This window comes from Haliotis rufescens, unplaced genomic scaffold (assembly GCF_023055435.1).
Source record: "Haliotis rufescens isolate VD_foot unplaced genomic scaffold, xgHalRufe1.0.p SCAF_6, whole genome shotgun sequence".
NCBI lineage: Eukaryota > Metazoa > Mollusca > Gastropoda > Lepetellida > Haliotidae > Haliotis > Haliotis rufescens.
The window spans coordinates 34,126,245-34,146,722 of record NW_025964334.1 but is presented as its reverse complement, the minus strand read 5'-3'; the positions used below and the strand labels follow the sequence as shown (position 1 = coordinate 34,146,722).

Below are 20,478 nucleotides of genomic sequence, written 5' to 3'. Positions count from 1 at the left end.
TTTGTACAACAGCACCCTGGCCTGGGAAGATCCTCAGTACCCCACACTTGGCTTAAGAGTGAATAAAAACAGGGGTCGGATGGTCAGCTTCAAGACCAAGTCACTAGGTCTGACCACCCGACCCACTAAGTTGCCCCCACACACCAAGCAGTGGTTGCTATGATGAGCAATGATACATGTTGGCGGGGCACAATGACATGCACACAACCAAGTCACTAGGTCTGACCACCCGATCCACTAAGCTGCCCCCACACACCAAGCAGTGGTTGCTATGATGAGCAATGATACATGTTGGCGGGGCACAATGACATGCACACAACCAAGTCACTAGGTCTGACCACCCGATCCACTAAGCTGCCCCCACACACCAAGCAGTGGTTGCTATGATGAGCAATGATACATGTTGGCGGGGCACAATGACATGCACACAACCAAGTCACTAGGTCTGACCCTCCGACCCACTAAGTTGCCCCCACACACCAAGCAGTGGTTGCTATGATGAGCAATGATACATGTTGGCGGGGCACAATGACATGCACACAACCAAGTCACCAGGTCTGACCACCCGACCCACTAAGTTGCCCCCTCCCCACCCCCAAAAAACTAAACAAAACAGGTTGCTGGAAACCTTTTCTAACCTGGCAACCCCACAGGGGAGATCATCTTATGTTAATTTCACCAATATTTTAAGACAATTACATATAGTTCACCAGTGGCACTTGTGGTCAGATTACATTTTAGTGAGGGAGTGAATGAGTTGGGATTAACGCCGCCCTTTAAAAGTATTCCAGTTATATAGCGGTGTGTCAGCTTAATGTTGGAGGAAAGCCTGAAGTGATGCAGGTCTCGGACGTTTACCACTTCGGTGAAACCCAAGAGCACGGGTATGGTGCTGACAAACCTAGAAACATAATCAGGGCGAACCGAGATTCGAACCCACAATCATAGGTTTCTGACGTGCCCAAGGGACGCAACTCTGCATGGTGAATCGCGGCCCCTTAGACGACTGGGCCTCTGTGCCCCTTACATTTAAGTGAGGGAGTGAGTGAGCAAGTATGGCATTGCTCCGCTTTAAGCAATATTCCAGGAATTGAAATGGCAAGGGATAGCAGAAATGGGCTCCCCACATTGTAACAATGGGGGGAACCAAATCCAGATCTTCGGGATGAGAGAGTGAGTGAGGTTGGGTTTAACGCCACTTTTAACATTATTCCAGTTATATAACGTCGTGTCAGCTTAATGTGGGACGAAAGCCCGAAGTGATGCAGGTCTCAGATGTTTACCACTTCAGTGAAACCCACGAGCACGGGTAAGGTGCTCACAAACCTAGAAACATAATCAGGGCGAACCGAGATTCAAACCCACAATCATAGGTTTCTGGCGTGCCCAAGGGATGCAACTCTGCATGGCGAATCATGGTGCCTTAGACGACTGGGCCACCCGTGCCCCTTACATTTAAGTGAGGGAGTGAGTGAGCAAGTATGGCATCGCGCCACTTTTAGCAATATTCCAGCAATATCATGGCAAGGGATAGCAGAAATGGGCTCCACACATCGTAACAATGTGGGGAACCGAATCCGAGTCGTCGGGATGACAAGGCAGAGCTTATGAATAAATATGTATACAAGATAAATTTGATGCAGAGGATCAACACGGCGCAAAGAAATTTTGTAGCATACCTACCTATTAATGCAAGTACATATAGTGTCTAAAAGCGCACGTCAAATTGTTATTTGCAGGTGGTACCTTCGATATCAGGAATGAGAATATGGCACATTTCAGTATAAAAATTTATGTTAAACAAAAGTAGAAAACAAACATGTTCCGAAAACAAAACTGGTAATCGATTATGTTTTCACAACAATGACTTCCTGAAGCATATGTTATTTATTTGAAGGAATATGGGTTATTAAGTTGATACAATCATCATGGAAATCATGACACTGTTGACATTGATATATCTACAGTGGTAAACTTATTCATATTTTTTCATAATTAATCTTTACATGGTAATAGCTACATTGTTGTAATATTATAATGAAGTAGATCTGTGGAGACATGCAGATATTGTCAAAATTGAAACCCACAACGTTGTGAGTGTGCTTGTTATTTTTAACCATGAACTATGATTCCCGCATAGCGATATGCTATATAGGTCTGTCCCATCCCTCTTGACAGTCAGACCTCAATACACGAAAATGGGTCAACGTTTCCAAAATAGATATTTTGGCAATATAGGTCTGTCGCCATGTCTCTTTCGACAGGCAGACATCGCTTCATGAAAATGTGTCAGTGTTTCCATCATAGGTATATATGCAATATAGGACTGTCCCCATCTCTCTAGACAGGCAGACATCGCTTCATGAAAATGTGTCAATGTTTCAATCATAGATATATATGCAATATAGGACTGTCCCCGTCTCTCTCGACAGGCAGACATCGCTTCATGAAAATGTGTCAATGTTTCAATCATAGATATATATGCAATATAGGACTGTCCCAGTCTCTCTCGACAGGCAGACATCGCTTCATGAAAATGTGTCAATGTTTCAATCATAGATATATATGCAATATAGGACTGTCCCAGTCTCTCTCGACAGGCAGACATCGCTACATAAAAATGTGTCAATGTATCCTGCATAGCTATATGGAGTAGGCCTATCCCTGTCCCTTTCTAGTAATTCTACAGACAAACATGCTTCACTGCAGCGAAATGCTGTATGGGGAAATAGGTCGGATAGAGCTAGACTGGTACCCTGCCCTTTGCCGCACTCAGCAATATTCCAGCCATATGAAGGCGGTCTGTAAAGAATCGAGTCTGGACCAGACAATCCAGTGACTGACGTCCACGCAATTGGGATACGATGACATGCATCAACCATGTCAGCAAGCCTGACCACCCAATCCTGTAAGTCGCCTCTTACGACAAGAATAGTCGCCTTGTCTCCTAGCGGCTCCAGGCGAGGAGCCCAAGCACTCTAGGGCAGGTAAACCAGTCTAGGACAGAGCGTGTCTCCCTCTTATAATTGTTGCTCAATAACATAAACATGTTTAGTGTAATAATTTACGGTAATGAGTGTATTGAATAATATTTTCATACTTATTTATGTATTTTATACGTACGCATAAAGCTTCTTTTAAAGGCTGGTTACATCTTGAAGATCCGGGGTAGAATAGGTCTCCAGCAACCATGCTTGCCGTAAAAGGCGACTAACGGGATTGGGTGGTCAGGCTCGCTGACTTGGTTGAAGCATGCCATCCTATCCCAATTGTGTGGATCGATGCTCATGATGTCAATCACTGGATTGTCTGGTCCAGACTTGATTATTTACAGACTGCTGTCATATAGCTGGAATACTGCTGAGTGTGGCGTTAAACAACACACAAACAAAACATCTTTCCAACTATTACTCATCCCAGTGGAACTTTCTCATTCCATAAACAAAATATATAATAAGCCTAATACATTATTATAGGATTAAATTGCGTACTTCAGTTCGGATTTGTTGACTGGTATTTCCGGTGTTACGTGATCGCGGTGATCAGCTGATAATGTTTTCTGAGATGGGGGAAAACATTGTGTCATTGGAAAACTTGAGTTTATTGAAAATGTTAGTAAATTTTGGGAGCCATACTTTACTGCACGCTATAACCCGGTTAGCGCTATATTGAAGGGCGCAATAACGACGGAACACTGTATATGTAACACTGAACATCTGCTGATGTTGCAAGCTGACAACTTACTGTAACACAAGGATTTACAATGTTGTCCCTGTCACCACTGGTTACTTTAACAAGTAGAACAATGTACCTTTACACCAAAATATTTCCAAATATACAACTTGTTTGTTTGTTGTTTAATAACGCTGCACCCAGCAGTATTCCATTTATAACATGGCCTATAAATAATTGTGTGGACCAGAAAATCTAGTGATTGATACCGTGAGCAAGGACCCACTCTGTTGGGATACAATGACATGCAACTTATTGAATCTGATCACCTGATCCATTTGGTTGCATAGGTTGCTGGGTGTGTGACCTTCCCCTTAATCCCCAACAGATATATATATGTGATATATTGATCTGTACCATGTATGGTATTCAGTTATCCATACTCCACAACATGCAGAGTGGACAATGGATAACTGAATACCATGCATGATACAGATCAATATATCACACATATCATCGGATATATTGTGTATGCCACCATATGTAGGCCAGTCATATACAACGTACACAATTTTTCTTAATCTGTGTCAAAATTATTTTAATAATTATCAACGCTATCAAATATGATTCACATATTTCTGAGATGTTGTTCCAACCATATAAACATTCAGTATCCATGTTGTAGGTAGGGTATGTGACTGTAGATAGGTGACTTTCATTATGTTCATAATCAAATCCGATTGTTTGTATGTGATACAGTGTCATATTTGTCTTTTCGCACAGTCATTCTGAAGATCAGACGAAATGGGTGTGCCGTCGACCACTTTGACAGCGCCTCTTCGTATCAGTATACTGTAGGATCACTTCCTTAATTTGTCAACAATGTCAACACCGAGAAACTTGAGACACACCACTAAACAATCACTCTTCCTGCTCACGTGCCTTTAATTGAAAATTCAAGAATCAACTTATTAAAATCTAAAGCAATAGATCACAAACTCCAATCATTCGGAGATTTTCTTTTCGCGAGTGCGTAGTCAGTCCTTCATTCCCCAGAAGTCGTGACTCGACTCGGGTTATAGCTCGCGATAATGAAAACACACACACAACACTCAATATAATTGGCCATTTTCGAGCGTTTCAAACGTGGCTGGTAAAAAATATACGTACCTTCAGAATTAATAACAATCGGGGTACTTTCTGCTTCTGTCATACTTCCAGGCGAGGTTTATTAAGGGACCTATTCCGACTCAATGTCGGAATATTGGCCTGGTTCTCTCGACATGGCTGCCTTCTTACAGGAAGTCGGCGGTCACATGACCATCTTCGTGAGCCACCGACAAACTTCGTGTATTTCCCAAACCATTGAAAAACACGATCATTAAGAGATCAGATTTATTAGGTGTCATCTTGTAAATATTTCACGCTAAGTAAAGTTGTTTTGGTCCATGAACCATTAATGTTATACATAGAATGATCTGCAATATATGTTTTTACTTAGCATGAGTAATTCACGCATGCTTAGGAAATGCCCCAAAGTACGCAATTTCTACTTATATTGCGGACTTGTAACTCTTCTGAGCGATCGTATGAAGGTACTAGTTCCAGAAATTTCAAAGGATGCGGTCCCAAATTGAAAAAAGATGTATAAATAGTTTTAGATGAAAAAATGTTAAAAATACTTAACAGCTCATTCTTCCTGACATTATACAACTATAAATAAAACTATAAATACAGTATTATTATTTTTAGAATTATGCTATTTTTAACAAATCGTCTGTCAGTTTCAAGTTTTGTGTGGGAGAAGATGACAAAAAATTCCCAGCAATACTTTAGTATGAGTTATAAATAGAAACTTGATGAATACATATCATAATCATTTTTTATACTAAACATGTCATCTTATATACTAGTATTTGGGTAACTAAATGGATCGGGTGGTCATAGTATATTCCAATTGCGTAGATCGGTGCTCATGATGTCAGTCACTGGATTGTCTGGTTCACCATTCGATTATTTAAAGACTGCCGAGACATAGCTGGAAATTGCTGAGTGCGGCGTTAAACACCAAACATCTCACGTTCGGGGTGGGTGGTGTATCGATGGTGGTATGCGTGTGGGGGTGGTTGGTGTGAAATGAGGGTTAACGTTCAAGATTATACATCAGGGAAGTAGCATAAAATCACAGCTAGTTTGCTAAGTCATGACAAGAACGCCCCAGTGAGGTCCCGGTGAATAGACGGGCCACGTTTCTTTAGATTAACCAAGACATGAATAAATAGTTCATATTTTCACGAGTAGCGCAGGACGGCAAATGTTCCATAAATTATGTGTCATGTTATGTTTATACTGATCTTTCTGGCTGAAATGTAGACTAAACGTAGGACCGCCATTAAGAGTTGTATCACTCATGTGCGATATCAATTTTACCTTTTCAGATAGATACATATTCATCCACCAATTTGAGAAAAACAGTACTCGATTTGGATTGGTCAGTTCTATTCATTCCAAACATAATAGTCACCTGTAGTGGTTGCATACCATAGAGATTGTGTATGTTACACTAAAGACTTCGATTCATGCAAGGGCACAGTGCGTGAAGCTCCTATATCTAGTGCCCCCCGCCGACATATAGCTATGAAACCCTCCTCATCCATTATTAGTGACACGTACACATTAAACCATTAAATGACCTACCGTGTGGTATTCTGGGAGGGGGGTTACAGAGAACCATGTCCTGTATCTAACATATATTTACACCCCCAACCCCATCCCCATCCCACCCAGAATAGTAAATGATGGTTTTCTAAGAATAGAGAGAGACACATAGAGAGAGAGAGAGAGAGAGAGAGAGAGAGAGAGAGAGAGAGAGAGAGAGAGAGAGAGAGAGAGAGAGAGAGAGAGATTTCTAAGGTTATAGAGAGAGAGAGAGAGATATTTCTAAGGTTAGAGAGAGAGATTTCTAAGATTATACAGAGATATATTTCTAAGATGAGAGAGATATATTTCTAAGGTTAGAGAGAGAGAGAGAGAGAGAGAGAGAGAGAGTATACACGGGTCCATATAATTATTATTGTTCGTGTACAGCTACGTGAACTGCACGCTGACCCGTGCACCAGCGGGTTCACTTGGACCAGAGACAGTATATATGCAGAACAATAATAATAGGCTGGGTGAATTGGTTGATGGCGTGGCAACGGACCCTGGCGGCGTCCAGACTCGCTTATTTAAAGACTGTCGTTATGTAGCTTGACACACGCACACACAGACACACACACAGACACACACATGCAGACACGCACACACGCACACACAGACACACACATGCAGACACGCGGCTATTATACATTATTACATTTTTCCAAGTCAGTTTCACATCATTTTTTTTTTTTCGACGCGTGTTGTGTGTTAAAACCACCCGAAGCTCTACACCATCATTGTGCTAATGTTGCAATATTGTAATCAAACTGTTCCACAAGTTATATGCGAACATTTCAATATCGTGGTCACACTGGCAAAAAGCCAGCTGAAAGTATTGTTATTATGTAGCAATATACAATATATATGTTATATACCTGCCACTATTACAATGTCAGTTATCCCTGACAGGATCAAAGTTATTCATGCTATTGGATTTGTGTTTTTTTTCCAATTTACATGGCTATGTTAATTAGCATCATCAGTAATTGTCTGTCTGAGCATGGTAAGACCCCCAGTAACCATGGTAACCTATGCTGGTTATAAGAGGCGTTCAAATGGATCGTATGGTCAGGCATGCTCAGAGAGGAGTGAGTGAGTGAGTTGGGTTTAACGCCGCTTTTAACAGTATCCCAGTTATCACACGACGTGTCAGCATAATGTGGGAGGAAAGCCCGAAGTGATGCAGGTCTTAGACGCTTACCACTTCGGTGAAACCCACGAACACGGGTATGGTGCTGACAAACCTAGAAACATAATCGGGGCGAACCGGGAATCGAACCCACAATCATGGCGTGCCCAGGAGACGCAACTGTGCACAGCGAATCGTGGCGCCTTAGACGACTGGGCCACCCGTGCACCCCTCAGAGAGGAGGACCTGCGCATCAGTGATCCATTTCCAGTACATACCAGTCATATAACCAGTCAAGCCTCATATTAGTTCCCCACGTTTGGCCCGAGTTCATACGCCTATATATAGAGCTATACATGCATAGATCAGTCATATGACACACAACACACACTTATAGATATGAATGTACATATATCATATTGCACGATAAAAGTTTCAGTCAGCTAGGGCAGCTGTCACAATATATAACGGCAATATGCACGTGCAGATACTGTTACACAATCCCCAATAAGCTGATCCATATGTTGACAGCTTAGTTTACTTTTATTGCATTGCAACAGCGCATTCACTCACTCATACACAAGCGCTAATCACAATCAACATGGACGGCTTCGTGTTAAGGCCAAGTAATGCTTGCCACGTGTGCATCTCCAACTGCACGAACTGGCTATGCGTGATGGCTGCGCCGGACAGATCGTTATGGCGCTGTGGTGTCAATGATCCTATCCACACAGATGTGGAATCTGACCGGACAGCCAGGTGAAAAGCTGGGCTCCGTCCGTGACCTTACATGGGCCATAGGGATACGTAGCTGTACAGAGAGAGAGAGGGAGATAGAGAGAGAGAGAGAGAGAGAGAGAGAGAGAGAGAGAGGAGAGAGGGAGGGAGGGAGAGAGAGAGGGAGGGAGGGAGGGAGAGAGAGAGAGAGAGAGGGGGATAGAGAGAGGAGAGAGAGAGAGGGAGGGAGAGGTGAGAGAGAGCGAGAGAGAGAGGGAGAGAGAGAGGGAGGGAGAGAGAGAGGGAGGGAGATGGTGAGAGAGCGAGAGAGAGAGGGAGGGAGAGGGTGAGAGAGGGAGAGAGAGAGCGAGAGAGAGAGAGAGAGAGAGAGAGAGAGAGAGAGAGAGAGAGAGATTGATTTCTAAGACAAGAGAGAGAGAGATTTCTAATACGACACGCACAAACACACACGCACAAACACGCACGCACGTCCAAACACACACACCGCAGTCACGCATTCATACACACACACACAAAAAAACCACTTCATCAATTAACGTCAAACTGGAATAGTACTGTGAATTATTAAATACTTTCTATGAAAAATAGCTGCCGCGTGTCCCGGTACCATTTGTTCGACATTCTAAGAAATAAACACATCAGGGAAATACATTGTTGTTCAGAAATATGTAGTGAGGAAATTGTTGTAGAGTTGAACTCCGAGGTGACCCAGGTTAGAATAGGTCCACAGAACTCTATTCATTGCGAGTAGCTATAGGCGACCTACTTGGATGGGTGGTCAGATTCGGTCATTTGATCGTACGCATGCGTGACATCGTATGCAGATAGCAGATAATAGCAGAAATATGCACGTCTTTTCACGAACATTTGTATCTAACCAGTTAACGCGCGGGAAAACCACGTAGAATCCATGTATCTTGATATCTTCAGATATTTTACCAACTGTGCAGCTGGTATACCTAGCTTCCCTATTAATTCGTTAAACACTTCAGTTAAATCTAAACTAAATCTGTGATCAAATTTATCTATTAATCATTGCTTAAATACCATCTAACTTCATTTGTGAATGCAGTATGTATGTATGTAGATTATGATTGAATGGACACGTATGAAAAGGCAATTTTACCTGCTCTTAACTTAATTGGCTATTTCTATTTCTTATGCGGCCTCATTGTTTCAATGTTCTAGAACATAACAATGCCTGTGCTTTGACCATCATAGACATAGTTGCCCGCTCTTTATCACACAGGACCGCCTCCGTGGTCTAGTGGTAGAGCGTCCGCCCGGAGAGCGGAAGGTCCGGGGTTCGATTCCCGGCCGCGTCATACCAAAAGACGTTAAAAGATGGTACTTGTTGTTACCCTGTCTGGCGCTCAGCATTAAGGGGCTAGAACAAGGACTTGGTCGGTTCGGAGTCAGTATACTGTGTCTGAGTGGGGTATTCATGTTAAACTGCGGCATGGTATCTCAGTGAGCTAGCACTATAAATCGCATCAATCCAGACTAGTACAAGCAGCCACACACACACATACGCGTACGTGCATGCACGTCGCTATATAAGTGCAATAATCTTGGACGCGACGTTAAACCCAATTTCACCTCACCTCAACATACATAAACTTTATTAAGACTGTTAAATAAGACGTCTTTAATTTACAAATTTGAACTGTGGTAGAAATAGTTATTTAGATATGTTTCTCTTTAATCACCGTGCTCTGGACATACACATATTGAGTGATATTCATCTTCAAACCAACCATTTTCACAAATCCTACAAAGTCTATGACGGTTCTCTTAAAATACCTACATATCTGCCTGCTGCAATAAAGATATCATTGAGCTACAACGACAGGTGAGGTGATGCGAAATGGGGTTTAACGTCGCGTTCAAGATTATTGCATTTATATAGCGACGTGTTGGCAGGGCAACAACAAGTACCATCATTAAACATCTTTAGGTATGACGCGGCGAGGATGGAACCCACGAGGTTTCGCTCTCCGGGCAGACGCTCTGCCCCCTAGATCACGGAGGTTGTCTACAACAAAAGAGTTTTTCTAAACCTACGTAATTTACATTCAAACTTTATTATCAACGGTGGAAGGGAGGTAACTCTCGTTAACTTTGCGTAGGCACTTTAGATTTGTGTATATATTCTTTACTTTCCATTGTCTTACGTCGAATTGTTTTTTTAACCCACCAGGTGGTATTGCGGTATGAGATGTTCTCGTCCACAATATCCCGCACAGCTTTCGCAGAGGAGACGGGAAGCGATTATTTGACGCTTTGACGTTGGGCGCTCCGGAGACGCTGGCTGCACTTCCGGGTTCAGGGGCCGTCTCAGAACGCTTTTCAGATTCAGCATCTGTAATGCGTAATGATAATGACAAAATTAAGTGGGTGTATCCAAGTCTTAACTATTATACACAAATTAAAAGTTTGAATAAACGTGTGTGTTTTTCTTCCCCGGAAACTTTTTTTGTCCTTTGGTGAAGCCTGAGCATGCAAATTACTGTTTCATGTTCTGATTGTGTAATTAATGGTAAAAGGGAAAATTCATTACCTTCAATGTCTTGAATCATCTCTGAAAATGTATCATCGTCCAATTATCGAAATCATCTAAGCTCAAGAAATAATCCCATCTGACCCCAGTGTTGGTAGAATAGGTCTTCAGCAACCCATGCTTGCCGTAAAAGGCGACTTTGCTTGTCGTAAGAGGCGACTAACGGGATCGGGTGGTCAGGCTCGCTGACTTGGTTGATGCATGTCATCGATCCCATATTGCGTAGATCGATGCTCAGGATATTAATCAGTCGATTGTCTGGTCCAGACTCGATTACTTACAGACCTAAGTCATATAGCTTGAATAAAGCTGAGTGCGGCGTTAAACAACAAACCAGCCAACCCAGTGTTGGTGATTTGTAAATAGTTGCATTATAATGATTAATGAATGTATACATACACCGTAATGAGACCGAACAAATGAAGAGATGGTACGCTCATTCGACTACACTTTTAAAATAATATTGAGCCCCGGACCATTCTTAATTTCTGGAGATGAGGCATTCTTTAATTGATTCTCTATGGTCTGAGAGACAGACTAACGCCTCGCGTGTGATTCGGCTTTTGAATCACTAATACTGCGCACGCGTAACGAGAGAAAGTGACTTGGGTGGATGACAACCCTAGCCATGATCACACAGTGGTAAGTTGTGTGTATATTTTGTGTATATATCATGGCAATTTGTAGAGGCGGTACTTATGTTTATTTGTTTGTTTGTTGTTTAACGCCGCACTCAGCAATATTGCAGCTATATGACGGCGGTGTGTAAATAATCGAATCTGGGCCAGACAATCCACGCAATTTGGATACGATGACATTCATCAACCAGGTCAGCGAGCCTGACCACCCGATCCCGTTAGTCGCCTTTTACAAGCATAGTCGCCTCGGTACTTATGTAACCGACTAAAGTATTTTCGACGCCACACCACTTTATCTGGTCCTGCACCATGACTGGGAAATTTATATTATTTTACGTATTTTTATTTTTTACTAAAAAGCCTAGGCAAGTCTAGATCAAACTTACCAGGTCTAGTTTGCTTGATTCCACAGCGGAAGAGGAAAGGTTCTTTCGAAGAATTTTTATATATTTTTTGTGTATATCTACACTTTATCCCGCCACACGTTACTGACAATTTGGAAAACCCTAAAATTAACATGAATACCCTGACCAGTGTATATATTTGCACGCTTCGAGAAGCGTCGGCCCCGTCCTTTAAATGTATGAGAAGGGTTTTCAAATGCTTTCATGAACTGACACTTGCTGTTTAATGCGATTGCGCCGTCGAAGGCTATATTTAGTAAGCAAATATTGAAAAATGACAATATCGCTGAGCTTATTCAATAACATTGCATGTAGAAAATACTATAAATGATATATCACTGAGATGAGCTTATGCACACTCGAAAGCCCCAGCAACCCTGTCGCTAGGTTGACGTCATAGGCAATGTGTCGCCGGTGTATCTTTCACATATGTACTGTGACGTCTTTATAAACTTTGTGCTGCTGAATTCTGAAGGTAGACCGGTGATTCTTAATATTACCTATATAGTCTTCTCTCTGAGAGGGCGGTCGGGTAGCCTAGTGGTTAAAGCGTTCGCTCGTCACGCCGAAGACCCGGGTTCGATTCCCGACATGGGTACAATGTGTGAAGCCCATTTCTGGTGCCCCCCGCCGTGATATACCTGGAATATTGCTAAAAGCGGCGTAAAACCATACTCACTCACTCACTCTTTCTGAGAAAATGTAGAAACTATGTAAAAAATACATGGAGACGTCATGTTGAAAGCCACGATTCGCTTAGAGAAAGCAAATTACTCGCTTATCCCGTGGTCTGCAACAGTTCGAAGCGCTAGCGAACTCTTCCAAAATGGCGGCGCAACTACCGCTTGGTTGCCTTGACGTTAAACGTTTTGTTTGTTTGTTGTTGTTTTTTAGCTCCGCACTCAGCAATATTCCAGCTATATGACGGCGGTCTGTAAATAATCGAGTCTTGACCAGACAATCCAGTGAATGATACCATGAGCAATTGGAATATGAAGACATTGTATCAACTAAGTCAGCGAACCTGACCACCCGACCCCGACAAGCATAATCGCCTTTGACGGCAGGCATCATCTTTCCGAGGCAAGGGCGGTAACTGTATAAAAAGTCCAGTCCGGCTTTTAACAGTAAGTTAACGCCCTTCCTCGGGAAGATATCCAAGCATGGGTTGCTGAAGACCTATTCTAACCAGGATCTTCACGGGTTGAATATGTATAGTGACTAATAGCGAATTGCGTGAATACCCACTCTTGTTATGCATTTAGTTAGAAGTGTGTCGCCGTCATATATATAGCTGGAATATTGCTGAGTGCGGCGTTAAACAACAAACAAACAGAAGTGTGTCGGGTGTATTGACTATTGTATGAGCATACAATGCAATTATATGTAAATTGTATGTTTTATGATACTGATCATGTTATGTATCTATATTAATTCAATATGCATCAATCAACGGGTTATTTATTTTGGTTCACAGTAACTTCTCACGGCGCACTACGCAAGATCTATACGTAAGATTTCGACAAGTTTCTGATGTTAATTTCTATTTCTTAAAAGGGAAACAATAATGTGGAAATAATAAATAGAATTCATCACTCGTGTTTTTTAATATGGAAAATATCAACCATCCCGTTGCTCGACCTGTATGGAATGAAGAATTACCATTTATGAATAGTCCTCGTCATTATTTGTAATTACAGAATACATAGTGAATATATTGACTAATAATTATTAATAATTATAAATAATTATATATCAATAAAAAACTATAACCTATTGTATATAATCAACAGTTATGAATGGTATCCGATTTCAATGGTATCCATAGGCTCGGCAATTACCGATTAACTAAGGCTCGGTTGATACTTCCAATATTAAACACATACTCGTGTACTCGATATACAATGTTCCCCGTATACATACACTCTCCAAAGCAGGTAGATTTGTAGTTAATTTATTGTACCTAATAAAGTCGATATACTTAATTTAATATCATAGATACAAATATGAAATTTTGGAGCTCGATAATCGTTGTACAAAGGCATCGAAAACAGTTCATTGTCAATTTATATAACGGATTCTTTTGTGTAGTCACGTTCAATGAACTACATACTACCTGTGCGTTTCTTTTTTTGAGTGGGTGAGTATGGGTGAATCGAACCCGGGTCTTCGGCGTGACAAGCGAACGCTTTAACCACAAGGCTACCCGACCGCCCCTTTTTTTGAAGAGTGTATGTATATGTACCTATCATAAATAGAATGTTGGCTGTGTTGGTGTACGGGTTGGTCATGTACATTGGTACCTCTGCCCAGCGAGTTGATCATGAAGATCGTGGGCCTATATACAAGTAACACTCTCAAACTTGAAGAAGCGTCCATGTCTGATCCACATGTTGTCTGTCGCACAGTCCCTAAACCATATTATTTCCCCTTCCGCCCAGCCCTTACTGTAATACTACAGTCCTAAATGAGGCAAGTCTAGATTTCCACATGTTTTGAATATCCGATCTCACTGGGGCTCCTTTTAAATAAAGTTAAATGTACTTGCTTGTTTCTATCAAAATGGTATATTTAAAGAGACAAAGCGTTCTAGTCAAATCCACATGGGGAGCCAAAACATTATTGCCAGGGCACTCGAAAGCTTTTGCATTGGACGCGAAGATTCTTGCAAGGGAACGCTATAAATATACCTTTTTTTTACCATGGCAGAAATGGGCTTGCGCTGATTCCCGCTATGGACACTGCTATAACTGCCATCGATTTAGTATGGTTTTACGCCCCTTTTAGAAATATTCCAGCAATATCACGGTGGGGGACACCAGACATGGGCTTCACACATTGTACCCATGTCGGGAATCGAACCCGGGTCTTCGGCGTGACGAGCGAACGCTTCAACCGCTAGGCTACCCGACAGCCCCCACTGCTATAACAAATGTGTTTGACGTAGATCAGAGACCATATACTGGCATAAAGTCTCTGCGAAGATCTACTGAGTTTACGAAACAAGCGAACTTAGCATTTGTGAGAGAGTGAGTTGGGTTCTAACAGTATTACTGTTATATCGCGGCGTGTCAGCTAGATGTGGGAGGAAACCCCGAAGTGATGCAAGACTCAGACGTTTACCACTTTGGTGAAACCCACGAGCGAGGGTATGGTGCCGACAAACCTAGAAACATAATCGGGGCGAACCGGGATTCGAACCCACAATCATAGGTTTCTGGCGTGCCCAAGGGACGCAACTCTGCACAGCGAATCGCGGCGCCTTAGTCGACATGGCCACCCGTGCCCACTAGCATTTGTGACGTCGTCGTTAAAGCTAATTGGTTTCATTTAAAGATTTAATCACACACATAAATATTCAAAGATTTAATCACACACATAAATATTTAAAGATGTAATCACACATATACATATCTAAAGATTTAATCACACACATAAATATTTTAATTAATTAACTCGGTATTGAGAGTATATATGTATTCTGATCTATGTCAGCGAAATTTAACTTTTAAATTACGTGATTAAGTAATGGAGAAACCATGACACCGAAGGAATGGTATGATTGTATAACCGGGTAGGCACAGAAAAGCCGAGGACGCGTCCAACTTATAAACCGCTATCCATTATATCTATGTCATTTTTGTTATATTTACGCGGTATACGGGTCGCAAATAAGCGCGGTATAACGAGACACGCTTTATAACCGTTGTTATCGCGGGCCGCTGCGCGGACTGCACGTGCAGAAGCGGGCTGTACGTGCAGAAAGAACCGCGTGCGTCGTACCACATGGCATTGTGTCGTTGACTGTTCACAAGAGAGGATGTCTGACGATGACGATATTTTCCTTACTCAAAGTAAGTTAATTGATGAAAATTCTGCAGAAAAGGATGAGGATGACTTTTGTTTCCGTTTTGGTGACACTTTGTCAGATGATGAAGTTGCTAAAGAACTGCTCCCAAGGTTTTACAATTGCAATTGTAAAACCTGGGGAGCAATTGTAAAACCTGCTGAGTGGTCTTACTACAAAAGAAAGGTCGTCTGGGAGATGGTTACAACACCATGATAGGTTTATAACACAGGTTAAGTCAGGTTGAATCCAGTCAACCCTGTGTTGACTCAGTTCACTCGTATTTTAATAATCGACCGCTCGCATTGTCTGCCTCAGGAGATATGCTTGTGCGAGTCCAAACAATAATTACGGGAAGATACTAAGTGCGTTAGGCTATTAAAATTTTGAGTTCATTTTAATAACTGAACGCACGTAATAACATTACCAAGCTGCGTGTCAAATACTTTGCGAGTCTGGTACTTTATGCAGAATTACCTCTAACGCTGCATGGAGTCTGATTTACCAGTGACGTCATCATTTTGTCGTCTGCTCGCAGAGTTCTCAGCAGGTGAGGTGAGGTGAAATGGGGTTTAACGTCGCGTCCAAGATTATTGCACTTATATAGCGACGTGCATGTATATGTGTGTTTGTGTGGCTGCTTGTACTAGTCCGGACTGATGCCGATTTATAGTGCTAGCTCACTGAGATACCATGCCGCAGTTTAACATGAATACCCCACTCAGGCACAGTATACTGACTCCGAGCCGACCAGTCCTCGTTTTAGCCCCTTATGCCGAGCGCCAGACAGGGTAACAACAAGTACCATCTTTTAACATCTTTTGGTATGACACGGCCGGGGATCGAACCCCGGACCTTCCGCTCTCCGGGAGGACGCTCTACCACTAGACCACGGAGGCGGTCGCAGTTGTCAGCAGATTGCAAATTGTGAACATGGGCATTTTAACTCGATGATTATTGAGATAGTTGTCAGGTAACATATCTGGACTCTTATACATACACATATGTTTATCTTTTATGAAGAAGCCATCAGCGACCTTCGAGAGGGGAGAATCGTGGTTACTAAGATTGGTTACAAAAAAAGTCGTAGGAAAGTTTTCAAGGGCATTGCTGATTATAATGTAGGGAGGGAAGGTTCATTCACGGACAATTCAGACCCGTTTGCACAAACAAGATTTCCCGGCGAGTTAGTCGGAAGACAGTCTGTGTGAATAGAACAGTCAACACATGACTTGCTTGGTATTCAGATCACAAAAGATGGTTGGTGGTCACTGGATTTTTATTTTTTTTTCAGTGATCCTGTTTTTGTATGGCGACCCGCAACTGAGGCCTACAAACACGACCGGAATGCATGTATCGGCCTTCCCAGCTGAAGATGTCTATTTATTCTGGGGACTCCTTGCAAAATTGATGGAACTATTAAAAAGATTGTCTTTGTTGCCATCTGCATGTGCAACGTTCCTAAATCGTATACATATGTTAAAGGCATCCTTATTCTGTAAATCCCCGCTTAGCGGGTTTCAAAGAATTTGACAGGTATAATATAATTGAAGCAAATATTGATCTGGAAAGACATTCTTGGACACAGTAATGATACATGTTCGCTACATAATTCTTATGACTACAAATATCACTGACGCATTCAAGTTAAACACTTTATAAGCAATGTATTGTTCAGATTATTAAGACATTATACCTAAATAAATTAATTATTCATCTCGTTTTCTGCGTGTTTCCTGTTTTCTGAGTATAGTGTTTATTTGTTATTTAGCGCTACAATCAGCAATATTCCACCTAAATGACGACGCCGCCTGTACATAATTGACTCTGGGATAGTCTCATCTATTTTTGATGAGAGGAATGTATTGTGTAATAAGATTTCATAGACCATATGTAAGTCTTTAGCCCACGATGCATTGGTGTCTGCGTAACCGGCAAATGAACATACCGTGTGCACTAAGCAACCGATTATTTATTTACGATGATTAATGAGGGTAAGGCGGTTCATATTCTTTTTAAAATGTATATGTTTTAAACACATTTATTTCACAAATTGTGTGAACCTGGATTGGTAAGCAAATAAAGACATATCAATACCTCTCCAGGTGGGGCGGTCGGGTAGCCTAGTAGTTAAAGCGTTCGCTCGTCACGCCGAAGACCCGGGTTCGATTCCCGACATAGGTACAATGTGTGGAGCCCATTTCTTGTGATAGTGCTGGAATATTGCTAAAAGCGGCGTAAAACCGTACTCACTCACTCACCTCTCCAGGTGTCCATTTCCATAAAGAATAGACTTTTGATCATTACCTTTTAAACAGTTTGTTCGTTTAGTAAATATTGTCAACAAAAAGCGATTTTCAAATATTATTATTATTGTTGCCACACTGTCACGTAGTTATAACAATGTGTTTAATTTCATTTAGTGCTTCTCACTAAATGGGTTTATTGAAACCATAATGCACCTCTTTGTTTATCTCCTTCCGTCATTTCCTCTTACAATATCCCGCCACTTACGTCATAATTCTACTTCCTATGATGTCATCAAACTTTCTCTTGCGTCATCACCATCTTCATCACCATCATCCGTTAGTTCTGTCAAAATTTTATGTACCCAATTTTGTACAGCTATTCTCAACTTTTGGTTCCCACCCACCCTACCCCTAGCCTGCCACATTCATATTCTCTCTAATCAATCTTGTGTACATATATGGCTCAGGGCAAACTATGTATATTGCTTATTTATTCAATAAATGTTATAGGTGGGCGTGGTTCTTGTGGGCTACCAATGTAAATACTTAATCACCAAGTAATCATCAAAATTATCAGGTCCCTGCTCATCAGCGGGAATCTGTTCAGTCCCTCTGCTTCTCAGCGGATGGGAACCTTTAGGCTTAACTTAATTCATGTCTGCTTTTCAGCAGAAACTTAGTATTTTGCTGCTGGCAACATAGTTGCCCATTGCTGCTGCTTGCTGGTAACTCAAGTTGCCAAATATAATTCATTATTATAATAGCTTAGGGCAGCCCACAAGTCCTGCCACACCTATGACCTTGAACCCAACATATGCCTTTCTTATTTCTCTTGCCTTGTCAACTTTGACAAGGCAGGTTACTTTGCATGGGGTGTTTCAATAATCGGATTTATTACATTGTTCACGGAATTATCAAAGCACACTTACACGTCATGAGTCGCAGTTAACTTAAGTTCGGTGTAATTTGCGTTATTCTTTGGTTTTATGTTCCCGGAAACGGAAACGCTTATCCGCTTTCTAAGAATTGCATAAATTCTTTGAAAGTGAAATTAGGAGTTTTTGTTATGATCGTATAGAACCATGCTTATAATAAAAGTACATGGTTTATTAATTAAATACATGTGAAATAAGATACCAAATAGATAAGAAAATAGTTTGTCTAAGTAAATAAACGGTATTCTATGTCACATGTAACAGGATGTTCGTTCCAGGTGGCAATAAATTCTATACAAGACTAAAGTTTTTATGTGGTAAAGTGGAGATACACTTGCTGAGACAATTCACAACTGAAACCAACAAACAACCAAACACAACTGAAACCACAGTGTTAATATGTTGCTTTATTGCTGGGTGCGGCGTTAAACAAAACAAAACAAAAATATGTTGCTGCTAGACAAAAAACAGATAGGGGAGACACGGGTGCCCCAGTCGCCTAAGGAACCGCATTTCACTGTGCAGAGTTGCGTCCCTTGGTCATGGCAGAAAGCTATGATAGTGGGTTCGAATCCTGGTGCTTCCCGATTGTGTTTCTATCCATTTTGCCTCAGGTCTTCCCAAAAGAAAACAACAACATTTGTTCTCTTGACATGGCCGGTTAGCACTTAAAGTAACAGCCAGGTGACCCTGTCGTCTAAGGCACCATATCCTTCTGTGCAGGGTTGTGTCCACGATAGGCCGTTGATTGTCAGCACCTTATCCGTGCTCGTGGGTTTCACCTTAAGAACTGACTTTCACTTTGTGTGAGTTCAGGAGTATGTGACAAACTGTATGAACGTCGGAGCTTCAAGACTACCGTCTTGTGAAAAAACGTATGAACGTCAAATTGTGTCTCGTCCAATGGAAAAGCCATATATCATGTAAACTTCACATTAACAAATTATAAAGTGGTAAACGTCTGAGACCTGCATCACTTCGGGCTTTCCTCCCACATTAAGTTGACACGCCGTGATATAACTGAAATACTGTTCAAAGCGGCGATAAACCCAACTCACTCTGTCACAAGGATAGTGAGTGAGTGTGGTTTTACGCCGCTTTAGGCAATATTCCAGCAATATCACGGCTTCACACCTTGTACCCATGTGGGGAATCGAACCCGCGTCTTCGGCGTGACAAGCGAATGCTTACTCACTAGGCTACCCCACCGCGCCCAACTACGATAGTAGGGGACCTACACGTATGCAACGGTTCCTTCATTGTGGTCATAATGTGTTAATGTTTTTTTACTCCCAAAACAGTAGTCACCCATCCATTTACAGTACGTGTTCATATCATATCATAGCAGTCATTTTATCCATACAATCCACATTATACTCGGCTCTGATACTACTCAGCAACGGTACGGATGGCCCAGTCGCCTACAGCGCCGCAGTTGGCTGTGTGGTCTCTGGGGTACGTCAGAAATCTATGATCGTTGGATCGAATCTTGGTTCGCCCCGATTATGTTTCTAGATCTGTCAGCGCCATATCCGTGATCGTGGGTTTCACCAAAGTGGTAAACGTCTGAGACTTGTATCACTTCGGGTTTTCATCCCAATTTAGC

At 41.8% G+C, this 20,478-nt stretch overlaps 1 protein-coding gene across 1 annotated transcript in view; it reads right to left on the bottom strand.

Annotated features, from left to right (window-relative positions):
- LOC124116026 overlaps nucleotides 1-4,975 on the bottom strand; it is a 44,670-nt gene extending 39,695 nt beyond the window's left edge. Inside the window, exon 1 of the mRNA XM_046477226.2 lies at nucleotides 4,843-4,975. Coding sequence (XP_046333182.1) covers nucleotides 4,843-4,885 — 43 coding nt within the window. The 5' untranslated portion in view covers nucleotides 4,886-4,975. The remainder of the gene's footprint in view (nucleotides 1-4,842) is intronic.
- Between the last annotated feature and the right edge of the window lie 15,503 nt (nucleotides 4,976-20,478).